Source organism: Oxyura jamaicensis, chromosome 21 (genome assembly GCF_011077185.1).
Source record: "Oxyura jamaicensis isolate SHBP4307 breed ruddy duck chromosome 21, BPBGC_Ojam_1.0, whole genome shotgun sequence".
NCBI classification, from domain to species: Eukaryota; Metazoa; Chordata; class Aves; order Anseriformes; family Anatidae; genus Oxyura; species Oxyura jamaicensis.
The window spans coordinates 2,873,557-2,889,332 of NC_048913.1; the positions used below are offsets into that span (position 1 = coordinate 2,873,557).

The window sequence follows — 15,776 nt, forward strand, 5'->3', positions numbered from 1 at the left end:
GGACATGTTTTGGTGATGGGACTCGGTAGGTGAGGCTGATGGCTGAACTTGATGGTCTTGGAGGCGCTCTGCAACCTAAATCATTCTGTGATCCTGCACATGAAAATTAGAAGGCTGGACTTGCAATTAACCACCAGGGACAGGGCTGTTCTCTGCTCCCACTCTGCCGGAGACGCAGTGTGATTCTAGGCAGGTTGATTTTCTCTCTCCCATCTCTCATCTCAACCTTTCTCTCTCTAATATGGGACATTAACTTGCCTCTCATGGAGAAGCAACGTTTAAATATTTGTATAGTCCCTTGAGAATGATAAAGGTGTTTTACCTGAGTTATTCAAAGTAGTGTTCCACTGTACTTGTGGAATGTTGCATCCTGATGAACACCTTTCCCCGTCACTTGCAGGCTCTTGGCAGGCTTTGTTAACCCCTAATATTTTTTGTATTATTATTATTATTATTTTTAACAGCAATTACTTCTCTGGCTCAGTGAAGGCAGAGAATCGAAAGTCTCTTGCAGGGTTTTTGAATTTTAGGCACTGTAAGCCCTTGTTGTGGAACAAGGCAAGGGTGTGCAGCGGTGACCTTAGAAGGGGTTGTGCTGAATGCCAGCTGGGCTCAGACTGACTCGGTTCTTTGAAGGAGGAAGTTTCATAAAGCTTTCTTCATAAAGAGAATGGTCCTTTATTTGAGGTTTTATTTCGGTTTGGGGAATCAATGCTCTTTGGGCCTTGTGTTTTTGTATTTGAAGCAATTAAATTGTTATGGTTTTCTTATGATTTCCTTTATCTAGACAGAAAAACTGCAGTGCAGGAGTTTTTTTCACACCAGTGTTCATGTTTGTCTTGGCTTTGCTACTCAATTTTTCTTCTATAAACTTGTTCATAAGCAACAAAATATGGTTTTTAATCAGTGTAAGAAAGCTATAACCTATAATAATACCCTTTCCCTCTTTTATCATTATATGGTAATTTGCAGGAGAGAGTCCATGTATGCAAATTGTAGGCTTAGCTTAGTGAAGATGACATTGCCGCGATCTTAATTGGACATAAATAGAAGGGATGCTTATCTGGAGGAAGGAAAATGAGTGCAGATGAAAGAGTAAAGCACCTGCATGGGACCAGTGACTTGGAAAAATGAGCAGAAGTGGGGAGAGCCCATTTTGGAGAGTCTGGGGAGAAATATTTCTTTCCGTGAGCCGATGAGGTTTTAATTGAAGAGTTAGGGAGTTTAATTGGAATGGAAACTCATGTGTTTGTATAGCTCATCAGTCACTGTACAAATGCTTAAAGAATAGAGATTATGTAAACCACATTTTTTTAAAAGGTAAAATTAATTATATACTTGCCTCTTGGTAATACAAAGTGGTGGTTTAAAGGGGGAATGTTCTTGTAAATGGGAAACGTCTGAGTGCCATGGGATACCCTACAGGTGGGACTGGTAGGTGCAGTGCCCAGGGTGCCCGCAGCAGTGCCATACGTGACTTCACCGAGGGAAGCAAGTGCTGATTCCTCCACTGTGATCCCAGTTGTTGTGTTACTTACACCACAACTCTACTTACAGCTCTACTTACAGCAGCCCTGTAGGAAAAGGCCTGAGAGGAGAGCAGCAGTTCTGCGAACCTGGCACGTACACTGTGTGTGTTTCAGGTGGGGAAGGCTGCTTTTGACTTCAGCCAGTCTGATCCTCCGGACTGAAAACACTAGTAGCTGGAACAGGCTTTTTCAGTATAATTTCCTTTGAAATAAATGCAGCTTGTGCATTTAAGGCTGGTTCATAACACAAACCAACAAGTGCTAAGTGGGGGCACTCAGCAGATTTGTTCTAAAACGTGTTTGTGATACCAAATGCTGCTGCACATGAGCCCTTTGAGTTCATTTGGCTGATACAAATTGAGGAAGCTCCAGTGCAATTTTGTATTTCTGCTACTCTGTGAAGATACAGAGCCTGTAACTAAGAAGCAGGGGGGAATAGAAGTGAGGAAAGAGTCACAAAATGTGATCCTGGTTTGCCAGAAGAGATACAAAAGGCCACTGGCATAACATGGTAGAAATACAGCCCAGCCCCTTCCTTTCTGCTTTGTGTGCACAATGCTTCCTCTCAAGACTGAGGGGAGGACTTGGTCCATAGAATTTGTTTCATTCTTTATTGCCTCAGAATTAATTTCCATTATTTCTGTTACTTAACTTCTGCCATTTATCATTGTTGTGTAACTCTCCTAACATTTAAGAAATAAAGGAGAATATAATAGAGTTTCAAGTTAAGGGTGATTTTATTTCTTCCTCTTTTGAGATGCTGTCTGAGCTATCCCCAGCATTGGCTAATTCTTCCCAATAACATGTTTAATCTCAGAGCATCCTAGTGTGTGACAAAGTGCAGATCTGATACACTAAGTTATTCCAGTGATTTCAGTATGGTTTCCACATGGGACATCATCATTTGACTTGGTCATGGGGCCCACAGACAAATTCTAGCTCTCCAAAAATGTATAATGAGCAGTTCTGCAGCTGTACATGGAGCTTAAACCATTTATCACGGAGACGAAGGCTGGCAGCTCCCTCGTGGTACATAATTCTGCAGGACCAGAAGGGAAGATAACATATCCTGCTGGAATAGTTAACGGCACAGTTTTACGGTTCTCTCCCAGCCCAAATTCCTCTCCCTGCAGAACTAACACCTTGCGAAGTTCCTGCTGTGCATTCTGTTCTTGGAGGGCTGCCACCCGCTGAGTACAATCCCAGCTGGTGTGACAGAGTTCTTCCAGGGACACCGGTGTAAACAACTTGTATTGCTGCGTGGATGGACAGTGCAGGTGCAAAAATCTGAAGGATCAAAGCAGGATATGAAACTAAAAAGTGGCAAATGAGGACTGTTGACTAGATTGGCTCTAGTTAAAGCATTATCTTCTCTCATACCTCATTGGCATCATCCTACGGCCAGTCTCATTCCATTTCATAACGTCTCTTTTCTGCGGTGAATCACGCTGCGATGGCTCCTTGCAGTTTCTCAGATAACAAGGGGGGGAGAAAGAACAAATAATAATAATAAACCACAAACAGAAACCCTAAAAACAAAACAAAACAAAAAACAGGTTAAAAGGGTTGAGAGCTGAAAACAATGAGAAGAGGATGGGGAGTAGTTCCTTCTGCTTGTGCTATTTAGTTGCTGAGAATGAATGACAAGAATTCTTGAGCAGGTGGAGTCAGGGGCCGCGTAAAATACAGGTCTCATCCAAACGACCCTTCCTGGGGCTGCTGCGGGACTTCAGTGGTCATGGTTATAACCTGCAAGACAGATTCTTCGCTGTGAGGGGAAGACAAGTGAGAGCTCCTGAAAAAAAAAAGATACTTTGGGCAGAGTGAGATCATCGTGGAACTGGTGCCAGTCCCACTGGGAACATCTGACTCAACAGCATTTTTCTAAGATTTAAATTTACTTTTTTTTTTTTTTTCTTAAACACCACAGTTGAAGTAGAGCACCATGCCACAAATATATATATATATAAATTATTCAAATTATCAGTGCTGGGAGCTGGAGATGCCAGCTTTCTGCTGGATTGAGGTGACACACGTTGGGCTGGATTTCTCTGTGTTTTCTTTGCTGGGGGAATAGGGAGCTTGAGTGGAGTTTTTTGAGGACTTCAGGAACAAAGATGCGGTGTTTGCAGGCCTGTTTGTTTGTACTTGCCTGACACCATGCACATACCAACTGCCTCCTTTCCTCCAGCATCTACATGGATCGGGGAGAAAAAGGCAAAAAAGGCAGCTGCAATTAGTCAATTATCATGAAGGGTGAGATCTTGGTGCATAGCCCTGGCTGCTCCTGGGTGTCACTAACGCTCAAAGCACTGTTCCTTTCTGCTGTGATGCTGGGGCTCTGCTGGCAGGCTCCAGGGCAGGCACTCTTGGGTATTTTGTTGGTGGGGCATCTTTTTACTTTTCTCTCTCTGTAGGCAACGGGGCTGATTTTCCAGGAAAGCAGCTGGAAACAAGGAAAAGCTCTTTTAGTGACCGCAGGGCCTGCTCTGCAGACCACTGAAATTAAATATTTTCATTGTCTTCAACTTGTCTGAAATGAAATCCAGATTGTCCCCGTTTCCTTTCTGCCTCCCAGTCTGGGGAGAGCCATACCAGTGGAGAGGGACTTGCTACGCATTAACAGAGCACATTTCTGAGGGGAAGAAGAAACGCTGGGGACCTGAGAGAAGTAGGATAATGGTCTGAGTAGCATTCCGAAGCAAAAATTTCCATTGTTACTTAGAGGTCAAGTTTCTAAACACATTTCCCTCTGTGCATCAGCTGCTCTGAAGACAAGTGTTGCAGGAAAAAATCCCTCTTTTTAATCAAATAATAATAATAAAAGGCACTGCAGCTGTTAAGAAGAGGTAGGAGGGGACAAGGAAAGAAAACATTGAGTCATGATGAGCAGGAGCTGGGGTCAACCCGTAAACACATCAATGAGATGTGCTCTGCGCGAAAACATTTGGAAGTGCTTGGGACTGACGAAAGGACACGTGTGCAATAGTGACTGATTCTGCAACTGGGAAGACTCCAGAGAAGGTGTGAGAGCACTGAGTTTTCTACCCCGTGGTGTTTTGTGTATGTGGTTCAAGAACACCCTTGGATCTCGCATGGGAGGCGTCACTTCTTCCCTTCGCAGTCACGGCTTTTTGTGCAGACAGAGGGTCTCATGAAAATTTCCCTCTGAAGCCCCAATCCGCAGCAAACATGATGGTGAAGGAGATGCTATCAAAAGCAGCTTGCTGCCACTCAGTGCTTTGATGTACTCAATCTGTTGCTTTTTGCAATACCTTTCACATCCTTGTAGCCTCGTCTCCACTGGTGTGATTGTTGCCTTAAAGTTGTGTTCCGAGACAAAAGTAGTAACATTTCTGCAGCAAGAGTAGGGAGAGGGTTGTAAGACAGGCTGATGCTCTTCTGTGTGAGCACCTGATTTTCACTTGAGTTTTGCTGTTCCTGGGAGACCTCAAACAGACAGGAACGTAATTCATTCGGTCTGCTAATTCTTCCACCTCTACAGTCCATCCTAAAGGAATTGAGATGCATCAGACCTTCAGTAGCCATAACTGAACAGTCATCGATAGAACCAAGTTGGATGAAAAAGGACTGAAACTGGAGGAGATGCTCTTCATTCCTCTGAATCCCATAAGTTCTGTGCGTCTGCTGACAATGTAGGTTTCCATTACAATCTTGTTTCTTTTTAGCCATCCCTGTAGAGCACCAACACAAATGTTGTCCTCTGTTCTTCCTTTCTCTTCCTCTCCCCTAAGTACACAGTTCCTCATTCCTACAGACCTGGAGGGCAACATCCCTCCATAACAGGCACGTTCCTTAGCAAAAGGAGTTCTTGGAAATGCTGCTGAAAATACTCACTGTCACTTCACTCCCTGATGTATTTATATTTGAATGCAGTGACAAGGAAAGCCCCCGGGGAACTTTGCCCAGGAGGCTAGAGCAGATGCTGAACTGCCAGTCTTTTGCCTCCCTCTAGCGGTTCGTGTCTTTACGTGCTTGCAAACTGCACCAGGACCAAGTCCTGCAGTGACCTGATTATGCTGTGCCCAGGGTCTGCTGCACAGAGGGTGCCTGTGTGAGTGGGTATGGTGAGGTGGAATCCCTACCCAAAAATGAAGAGTAGCTGTATAATTCGCCTTTTAAAATGTGCTGAAAGTTTTCATGTAAGTACTCAGTGTTTACACAGGGAAATTTAGGATCTCTGAGGAGAAGGAATAGGTTGGCGAACAATTCCTGTCTGGTTCATTCAGACAGCAACAAACGCCTTCAGTAAGTTCAAAATCCATTTCCCCTTTTATTTTTAAACAGTGGTGACTTTGGAGAAATTACTGGGGGAATATGAAGATTAATCCTACTGCTGGAACTCAACACTTTGGCAACCTGTATTTTGTGTCTCCAGGTCACTACTGTGATGCCAGTCTGGCAGGAATCTGTCCTGGCTAATGGGTGTCATGGGTTTAGGTCTGGATAAATCCGTTTTGCTGCCCACCTTGCAGGTGCCACCAGTCCCACAGGGGGCATGGATAGCTGGCAGTAAACCATGGGAAGCTTGCAGTGGTGCTCAGCGCGCTGATCGTGCTGCATTGCTGCAACAAAACAGAAGTCTTCATTTTCCAGGGCTGGCTATCCGAATCAACACACACTCAAGTGAAACCTGATTTCATTGACATGACATTACAAATACTTTACAAATACCTATGAAATCTCAGAGTGGCTCCGAGTCACAGCTTTGGCGAGTGTCAGAGCGCTCAGAGCTTTTCTTTGTGTCCCATCTCTTTAAACAAATACTTATTTGCCAAGCATCTGGAGTGTGATGAGCTTTTTGAATTCACTGAGACAAGCAGCCACCATCGCTATAATTCAAAGGACAGCTTTTTAAAAAGGCTTGGTTATTCTCTGTGTGGTAATGAAGTGCACTGCTATATAAATGAAGAAAAGGGCGAGCAGCTTTTATGCCTCAGGACACTATCTGCTCCCTGCAGGGGTCAGCAAGACTATTTGCTCTGTCACGGAGAGCACAGCAGTAATAGCAAGAGATTTTGTGCCTTATATTTATTTTCCACTGAAGTGTTAAGCACTAAACTCTGCAAGAAGCAAGATATTAGCCCTGATGGACCGGTGGTTTGCTAAGGTGGTGTATTCTGCATTCCTATGTACACTCTTTAATTGGATTAGCTTGTGGTTTGACTGTAACATGAAAGTGGGTTATCTCTTATGTGCTTTATGAGGACCTGGAAAGCTTTTTGTGAGTCATAGATTCAGCCTCATCATGGCTGTTCCAAGGTAGTCATCTGACAATTATCCGACTCATTATATTTTCAGTTGTCAAAAGTGAAAGCAAAGCCAACAGAGCAAGAGGAGAGCTCTTTGCAGATTTAGTCTGTGTGTGGATACCACCTGGATCTCTGAGGAATTCAGGAGGTCATTAAGTATGAACTGAAAAGACCAAAGGGTTGGATGTTAATACTTTGCCTGGGTTTTGTACAGCAAAAACTACATAAAGTTCAGTAGCTCAGAAAATACAGCTTGTACCAGAGCTGTCCTGTAGTCCTGCCAAAGGGAGCCTTTCCCATTCTTACTCAGAGACTCTTGTGTGTGGTAAAAGTTGTCCATTCCTGACTTGAGAGAGTACCAAATTACTAGTTACACGATGAAGATTAAGGACATACCTTTCCTTTGCTGTTTATCATACTTTGATGATCATACGAGCATTTAAGTTTAGCAGGGATGAGTATGAATGTCAGCAAGTAAACAAATCACTAGAGTAGAAGAAACCCAGTGACTGCAATTCTGTAATTGCTTTACTGTACCAGAAATGATAGCAGATAGTTGATGTTTTGGTTCCTCAGTATTATTAAATCATGTTGAGTTGTGGATTAACCATGCCTTTAGTAGAGAGGCTCCCAGATCTGGTTCTGCATAGGAGAGTTAGGCTCTGGAGGCAATACAGCAGTGTTCATGTGTTGGTGTGCCATATGGATGTCTTATTCCTGGTCAGTATTTCTTAAGGGATTTTTGCATTGACAGTCAACAGTGCCACCAACCGCTATCTTTTTTTATTTTTATTTTTCATCTGTTATTTTTCTCAATATAGATTCTTACAGCTTCATTTATAACTGCCTTGTTAACTCTGTTTTTGCTTTATCCAGGTAATTTCACTGTCCCCCGTTAGTGTAGGTAACAGAGCTGACAGTACACATTACAGCAGTGCTGCGTTGATTATCTGAATCCAAACACCACGTTCATTTTTTTAATGTTCATAATACATGCGTTTCCACTTAAATAACTTTATAAACAGGAACACAGGAAATCAGGATGTTTCTTTGCTGATCTCCAAACCTTTAAGAGCATCAGCATGTTTTTGACAAATACAGTGAGGAGTAATTATACATCCAGAAAACAAGTACATGCAATTTTTCATCCTTGATTACTGTTGTGCCCTCTGCTGTTTGGTTCTCCGTCAGCCCCGTGGTAGACACATTTCAATACCCACAGTTGTGTAAATGTGGCCTGATCAAACCACCCACAATTGTTTAAATAGCAATCATTTTATTTTCATATGGCCAGAATCAGGCCCTTTCATTTTAAAACCCTGCTGAACAACAGGTGTAACGTGAGATACAGGGGAGAATTTGCAACAGTTTAAGGCAATGGAACACACAGTTCTTGCTTAAAGTTGGTGAGAGCCAGGAGCTGGTAGTGATTAAACATTCAGAAACGTGGAAATAATAGGCAGCAATAATGTTAACGGACCTTTTGGCACCTCTGGTGCAATTGGCTCCTCTGTCTTATGCTGGCAGAAAAACCATTCCAGTGCCACCGGTAATTCAATCACTAAGCTGTGATTTACCCCTTCAGAGAAAGCAGCTGGATATTCTGAGAAGTGGATGTCCTCTTTCTCTGAAAGGGAAAAAGAGAGGATGTAATTAGCTTGGGATTTTCCTGAAAAAGTACTTTGTGATGAGCAGATTTCTTGAAACCTGAGCCTACTGTTCTGAAATCTTCATTTCCTGGCTGTCATTTTTAGGGATTTCTAGAAAGAAAGGTGGACTCGTCTCAAACATATCAGCTGCAAAACATGGCTCTCAAAAGATTTTTCTCAGGACCACATGCTCCAAAGCACATATATTTCACATAGCAGCAGTGAACGGTGACTCTTTTGCTGTTCTGTGAAATTTAGGAGATGATAGGTCTAAACCTTGCTCTGAGCCAAGCACCTCAATGGGCTCTGTGCCCAACAGGCTTCTATTGAAGCAGCTATTAAAAGCAATTTTTTTCTGAGCCACGAATGTGTCTCTGCTTTCTTATTAGCATAAGCTCCAGAGACGCCAACTGCACTGGAAAATTTTGTGATCTGCAGAGAATCCATGAGCTCATCGCTTAAACGGAACCCAGCTCGGCTCCGACAAAATGCAAAGGGCTGCTGGGGGGGAGGGAGCCCAGCTTTTGAGATACCTCAAACCTCAGGGGGTCTGCCTGCCCTCACAATGCTGTGATTGGTGTCAGCCACATAAATCTTGCCCATCTCCCAAAAATGCGATGGAAGAAAGCCCATCACATCTTGTACAGACGCCTGAGTTAGAACATAAAGCTTTAGTACGGAATGTATGTGTGGTAACGTATATATATCTGTGTGGTGACATACCTGACCTTTCGTGCTGCCATGTGGATGATGGAACTGGCCACCTTGGCTAGGGGTTGTACCTGGAAAACATTTACTAACTCCTAGAGGCAGAAAATAAGGAAAGAGCTGTAAGGGGTGTTTATATAGCCCTTGGGGGGCACTTAGAGGGACACTATGTGCTTTTATGAGGCCAAAGGCCTTACACAGGGGCTCCCGTGCCTGTGTGTCACACTCTAACAAATCACCACTAGCACCAAAAGTCCCGTCACGTAAGCAGTTTGTATTCGGGGAAAAAAACATATAAAAATAAGGATGGGGGAATAAAAAATATAAATAAAAAACGCCGCGAGGGCTTTCGCGGCCGTTCCCCTGAGGAGGGCTGAGGGGGGCGGCGAGCTGCCGGGGGGCGGCGTGCGAGAGCCGGGCTGCCCGCGGGCAGGAGAAGGAGAAGAAGGAGAAGGAGGAGGAAGAAGAAGAAGAAGAGGAGGAGGAAGAAGAAGAGGAGGAAGAGGAGGAGGAGGAGGAAGAAGGCGGCCTGCCCGCAGCCCCTCGCCCCCCGCCGCCCCCCGGCCCTCGCTTGCCCGGCGCGGCGAGCGGCGGCCGGCGGGGAGGATGCCGGCGGGGCGGGCGGCGGAGGGCTGCCGTTCCCGGCTCGGGCAGCTAGAGAGCAGTGCAGGGAGCCAAACCCCGGCCCCGGAGCTCGCAGCTCCCTTCCTGTCCGCTGGCTGCAGGCGCTGAGCGGAGCCGAGAGGCGGCGGGGCCCCCGGCCGGCTCCCCGCAGCCCTCCTCCTCCTGCCGTCCCTCTCCCCATGGCGGAGACTAAAATAATCTACCACATAGACGAAGAGGAAACCCCTTATCTGGTGAAGCTGCCCGTCCCTCCGGAAAAAGTCACTTTGGCCGATTTTAAAAATGTCCTCAGCAACCGGCCGGTGCACAGCTACAAATTCTTCTTCAAATCCATGGACCAGGATTTCGGGTGAGTGGGCAGCGAGGGGAAGGCCTGTGGGGTGTGTGCGTGTGTCGCGGTGCGTGTCGCGTGTCGCGACAGGCGATTTCTGCTCCGCTTTTCCTCCCTTTTCTCCCTTCGCTGCTGACAGCCGGGGCTTTAAACCTCCCTCTGCCCCCCGGGCTGGGGGAGAGGGAGCGAGCACCTGCTCGGGAGGGCGCCTCCTCTGCGGGGCTTCAGCTGGGGCCGGGAGGGGGGAGGGGATCCGAGCCCCGGCCGGGTTGGGTCTGGCCCGGCTCGGCCCGGCTCGGCCCGGCCCGGCCCGGCCGCCCCATGCCGCGCACTGCGGCGCCCGCTCGGCGCTAGGCCCCGGGGGGGGGACGCGGCGGGTGCCGCCGCTAACATGGCGGCCCGGCCGGCCCGGCGCTGGGGTCGCCTCCTTTTCCTCCTCCTCCTCCTCGTCCTTCTCCTTCTCCTCTTCCTCGCCCTTCCTCAGCCCCACCGAGGCTCGGGCTTCTCCCCGCCCTGGCTGCCCGGCGCGGTGCCACCCAGCCGGGCCCGGCCCGCGGCCTCCCGGCGGGGCGAGGAGCTGAGGAGAGCCCGGCGGTGAGGGACGGAGCCCCCTGGAAGCGGCCCCGACTCCCCGAAACCGACCTCGGGATGGGTTTTTGGGGGGCCCCGGGGCTCCTTCACATCATCGTGGTCCCCACACGAGTGTGGGTTTGCGTGCCACCAGGCTTATCTATGGTCGTAATAAAATAAACCAATAAAGAGCCGTTTGACAGCTTGCCAGACAGTAACTTTCAAAAATGTATTAATCCCTTTGTAGTAAATTGCTTCTCTTTGTACTCACATCTGTCACTGGCAAGACAATTTTTACGGATTGAAATGCCTTGCCAGTGGAAGAGAGCAGGTCTGTGGAATACTAATACGGACCTGACCCTAAAATAACGCTGTGATTGAGGTGTGTTTGGTCAAATACATCGTCATCCCAAGCGTCCCCTTACACGCCATGTAGACTTCTTCTTATCCATGAGACCTGGAGTCTTTCTGTTGTGTTTTATCCACGATGGAATGTGGATATTGTTTGTTGACACGGATTTCTTATGTGGCAATTTGTTAGTATTGGCATGCTGCTGTAGGAATGTTCATGCGTTGACTTGTTGTTGTTCAGGATTGTGAAAACACAGTTTGGGAAACAACTATACAAACTGTTTGTTTTCAAAATAAGGTCTTTGAAAATGTCTATTCATAATTTTTTCTCCTTCACCCTCAAGTGACAGGGACACATACCCTACAGCAGGCTTAGAAATTCTAGCTCTACGTTTTTGTGGTGCAGCCTCAATAAGGGATGATGGATTTGTTGAGACAGCGTACACGTTCGTTCCCACTGCTACAGACACTTGGTACGAGGAAGAACGTAACTGCTGAGGCATGTTGAATGTTCTGGGGGCATCTCTTAAGACATTTGGGCTGTTCTTGATCTTTGACCAGGTAGCAGAGTTTGTAATGCAAATCCTGCGATGGATTGTCTTAGTCTCAAAACTGAAGGAAAAATGATTTGTTCTTGCCTTGTCGTGGAAATGGAGATGGTGGAAGATAAAGTGCTGCAAATGGGTGATTATGTTTAAGCATGGGAATTCTGCTTCTCTTATTTAAACAGCTGTCTCGAATATGACTCCACAAACAAGTTGCTGATTGTGAGGAGGGTGACTGTGGCCTGTGCGCAGTCCAGATCTGCAGTCGGATAACGGGGAACCGATCGTGGACTGATTGGGTAGCAAACAGAAATTTGTAACCATTAGACTGAAAAAGGGCAAGCTCGGGAGAGGACCTCTTAGGATGCTGGCAGGTGAATAGGTAACCATGGGGCAGGTGAAAGTGCGAGCTTGGTGGTTGCTCTGTAAATTCATGTTGAGCTTGCCTGGTCATATAGATCTTAGATAATTTTTATGTCCCTCAAAAGGACTAATGGACAAGCTTTGGGCAGGGGTGCACGGGTAGCAGGATGGAAGAAATTGGTAACCCAACCCATTTTTTTTTCGATAGCACTGGGGGCTGTTATGAAATCTGTTTTACTACTGGCCTTAAAAAAGGGATCACTAGAAGAGATACAGCAGCCTGTGATATATGGGAGGTCTCCCTTGTCATAAAAAGCTGTAAATAGGTATGTCTGGTGAAATAAGAGCTAAAGGGAGATATGGCTCTGCCTTATGCTTAGTCCCACCTAATAGGAACGTAACGCTGCTGCTGTTTGCGTACCTCACCTGGCATGCTACCTGTTAAATGCCTACCTACCAACATTTATAACTTCCATTTGTGAGATTTGTGCTGGGCTTCATGGCTCACCGTAGGAGTACAAGCTTCAGAAGAAAATTAGCCTCAGTGTGTGACCTTATATTACTTTAAAATGTTCACTAAGCTGTAAAAGTAAATAAAGCCCCGCTTTTTCTCCCTGAGCATTTATTCTGGCTGTCAAAGCTCTGCAATTTATTTGATTGTTTTCTCTTGCTTTAATCTTCTGACAGAGCCAAGACCTTCAACTGCTGATAATAGGTGGTCACCATCTGTTTTTTTATTATTATTTGTATTTTTTATTAGAGCTATATTGTGTGAGCAGTACTTGCAGAGGTGAAAATTCCAAGCTTGTCTTTTAAACCCTTTGCTGAAAGCCTCCCAAAGTTCAGCACAAACTTTACCAGTGGCTCTTTGGCGGCAGGGGTCCAGATCTAGGCAGAGTGGGTTGTAAGACAGGGGCCTGTGCGTAAACCTCACTGACATACAAGTTTCTCCAAGCAGCTTTTGGCTTCCAATAAAATTTTTACAGCTGAGCTACGAGCCACAATAAAATCGGATTTATAATAAGAAAGCTGATGCACTATTTCACAGCGCTGACAGCAGCACAACCCCATCGCAGTTTGTTCTCCTTCCATGGCTGGTGGATGTATTCAGGGAGTTCCTGGCATCTTTTACCTTTCCAGTGTTATAAAGCATCCTCTTGTGATAGGCTTGTCTCTAATTCCTATGAAAAATAGCCTCTCTGTGCTCAGACTGAAGGTGCGATTGATAACCACAGCTCTTCTGAGGGCATCTCCATGAGTATTTCGATCAACTTTCAATTTATGCCACAATCCAGGTTAGAGAGAGCATGGCTGATTTTCCAAACAAATCACGGGGACTTCAACCCAACCCCGTCTTGTAGGTGTTTTTTTTTTTCTGAGCCGAATTCAGAGAGGAATGTGAATTTGCCTGGAAGTTTCCTGGGCAGGCACAGTGGCCATTGTACACTGATGGCTTTGTGAAGCACCTGTGTGCTTGGTGGCACGCGAGAGAATAATTCCAGTAGCCAGAAGAGGTCTTCTTGTACGGAAGCTTCAGGTAGCAATTCTGGACATGGCATAACTTGGGGAAAAAAAACGTGATGACATGAATTGGAACAACCTCATTTCAGCTCTCTGTTTGTCCCTGCAGGCTCTCTGTTAGCAAGGACCACCTCCTTCTTCTGGCCTCCTGTTAGCTGGGGCAGCGTTGGTGTGAGGACCTTCCCTGTGTCTTCTCCAATGCATACAGCCTCTCTTGCTCCATCCTGTCCACAAGCTCGTGTTCTTTAGCTCACATCTTGCCAAGCTCGGTATTTTGGTTTTGTAGGAGTAGCTCCCTGGAGGGTGGCTCTTGCAAGCTGTCAGTCAGATTTCTGTTCCTGTTTCACTTGTCAAGCGAACTTTTGTTCCTCTGTGACAATTACTGCAGAAAATCAGGGAATTAGAAGAAATCTAATATCAATCCTGGCTGTCTCAGCAAGCGTTAGGAGTAAATACAGGCTTTTCTTTTCATAATCTGGTCTACAAACTGACTTCCTTATTGTTGCAAATAGGTAATTACAGCTGCAGTTGCCACTAACCATGAGAGAATTGTATATCTAATTTCTGCCTTATGTGCCTGCAAACGTCCTCCAAAGCAGCCTTTTTTTCCCCAGTGTGTTCTGTAAGTGGTGCTTAGACGTGGACTACGGTAACGTTTGGGGTTTAAATGCAGCCTTGTGCCCTTCCCTGGTTCCTCGCCTTGCTGCTCGGTGGCTGTGCGCGGCGATAACCTGGCACGCTGGCTGCTGCTTGGCAGGGCGGCTCGCAGAGCCCAATATGGAGTGAAAAGCACTTCTTGTGTTAGGAAAGCAAATGTTTTCCTGGAGAAGTGGAGCCTCCTTGAGAAGGCAGTGATCGGGAACCGACGCGGCAACACCGCACATGTTGTTGTAATTAAGGCCCGGCCTTTCCTGGATTCTGAAATAATGCAATAAATAATGGTGTTCAGAAACAGTGGATGTGTTGAATTGTTTCCAGCCTGAAAGCCAGAGCTGCCTACCATCGCACGGAGCTGGAGGTGCACCCGGAGCCCTGTCGAGCTGTGCTGTGAACGCGGAGCAGTTGTGTGCTCGTGTACCTGTGCTGGGTTCCCGGCCTGCTTTCAGCTTTCCTTCTTGCAACGGGCCAGAGAGGAAAGCTGCAGGAGTGGTGGATTTCCTTCTGCCTTCAGTTACATTTTAATTCACCACTGTGCCTTGCAGCGTTAATGTTTCGCTATCAGCAAAGCCGTAGAAAATAGCTCGAATGTGCAACTTTCACCTTGATTTTCCTGGCAGCGTCCCTTTGACAGCGAACCATCTTTCCGTGCCATCTCATTCCCAGTGGTGATTTCTGCACACGACTCTTGCTGGGATGGACCTGTCCATGTTCTGCAAGCCCAGGCTTCCCCGTGGCCTCCGTTTTGTGTAGGAATGATGTCATCTGTAGGATGCAGCCTGGTTAACTCTGCTCCGACTTGGACTCGACCCATGGAAGTGCTTTATAGCTCTGTTTTTATTCCCATCGCTGGGAAGTTAAGCTGGGACGTTACAGGACCGGGCTCGTTAATGCGGTAGGATCTGCCAACACCGAAATTTAGAGAAGGGGCTGTTTGCGTTGCGTGGTTCTAGACGGGGAGCTGTGTCATCGGCTGCCTTCGCTGCTTGCAGCGACTGATTCTTTCCTCTCCGGGGAGGAGAGCGGAGGTTACTTCCTACCGCTGAAACTGCTGGTTCTAAGGTTACAGCTGCGTGTCCTCGCGATGATGTAGAATGCAATTTGGTTGATTCTTTGATGATTGAAAAATGGCAGATAATGAATGCAGCTAAAAATAAGGCTATGGGTTGTGACGCCTGGGCTCTCATGACTGAAACTCTGACAGCTGCATAAGCTGTGTAGGATCCAAATGATTCATTATGAATCCGTGTGACACATCCCATAATAGACGAGCTTATCTGTCTGCTCGTAAATATTTAGTATTTTCAGAGCTTTTCTTTATTGCACTGTAAGGCACTGTCATTAACTTGAAAAACACACAATTCGAAATGCCTATTATCCTGGCATTCCCAGAAGTTTTAATTCCAGTTTTTAACTTGGAGATCTCCCTCTGTGGTCGGCGCAGGGAGCTGTGCTGTGACACGACTCCGGCGTGAGACTCCAAGGAAGGACAGCTCCGTCTTAAAAACGTGCTCCGTCCCAAAGGAGGGTGTCTGTTCTGCCATCCTCCTGGGTGAGGTTCAAGCCCTCATTCTTTCCGTTGTGCGGCCTGATATTCCGTTCGTGATACTTCTTCAGGGAGTACTTTGAGGAGTGGCTTTTTAGGCATTCCTTTG

At 46.4% G+C, this 15,776-nt stretch overlaps 1 protein-coding gene across 3 annotated transcripts in view; it reads left to right on the forward strand.

The window, feature by feature from the left end:
- Window positions 1–9,587: 9,587 nt before the first annotated feature.
- The window catches only part of DVL1 (dishevelled segment polarity protein 1), an 84,860-nt gene continuing 78,671 nt past the window's right edge, over window positions 9,588–15,776 (forward strand). For 2 of the 3 annotated variants that reach the window (XM_035344627.1, XM_035344628.1), the window contains exon 1: window positions 9,589–10,132. In XM_035344627.1, the coding sequence (XP_035200518.1) occupies window positions 9,963–10,132 (170 nt within the window). In that variant the 5' untranslated portion in view covers window positions 9,589–9,962. Of the gene's footprint in view, window positions 10,133–15,776 lie in introns of all 3 variants that reach the window. The other variant, XM_035344626.1, reaches the window with a different exon arrangement.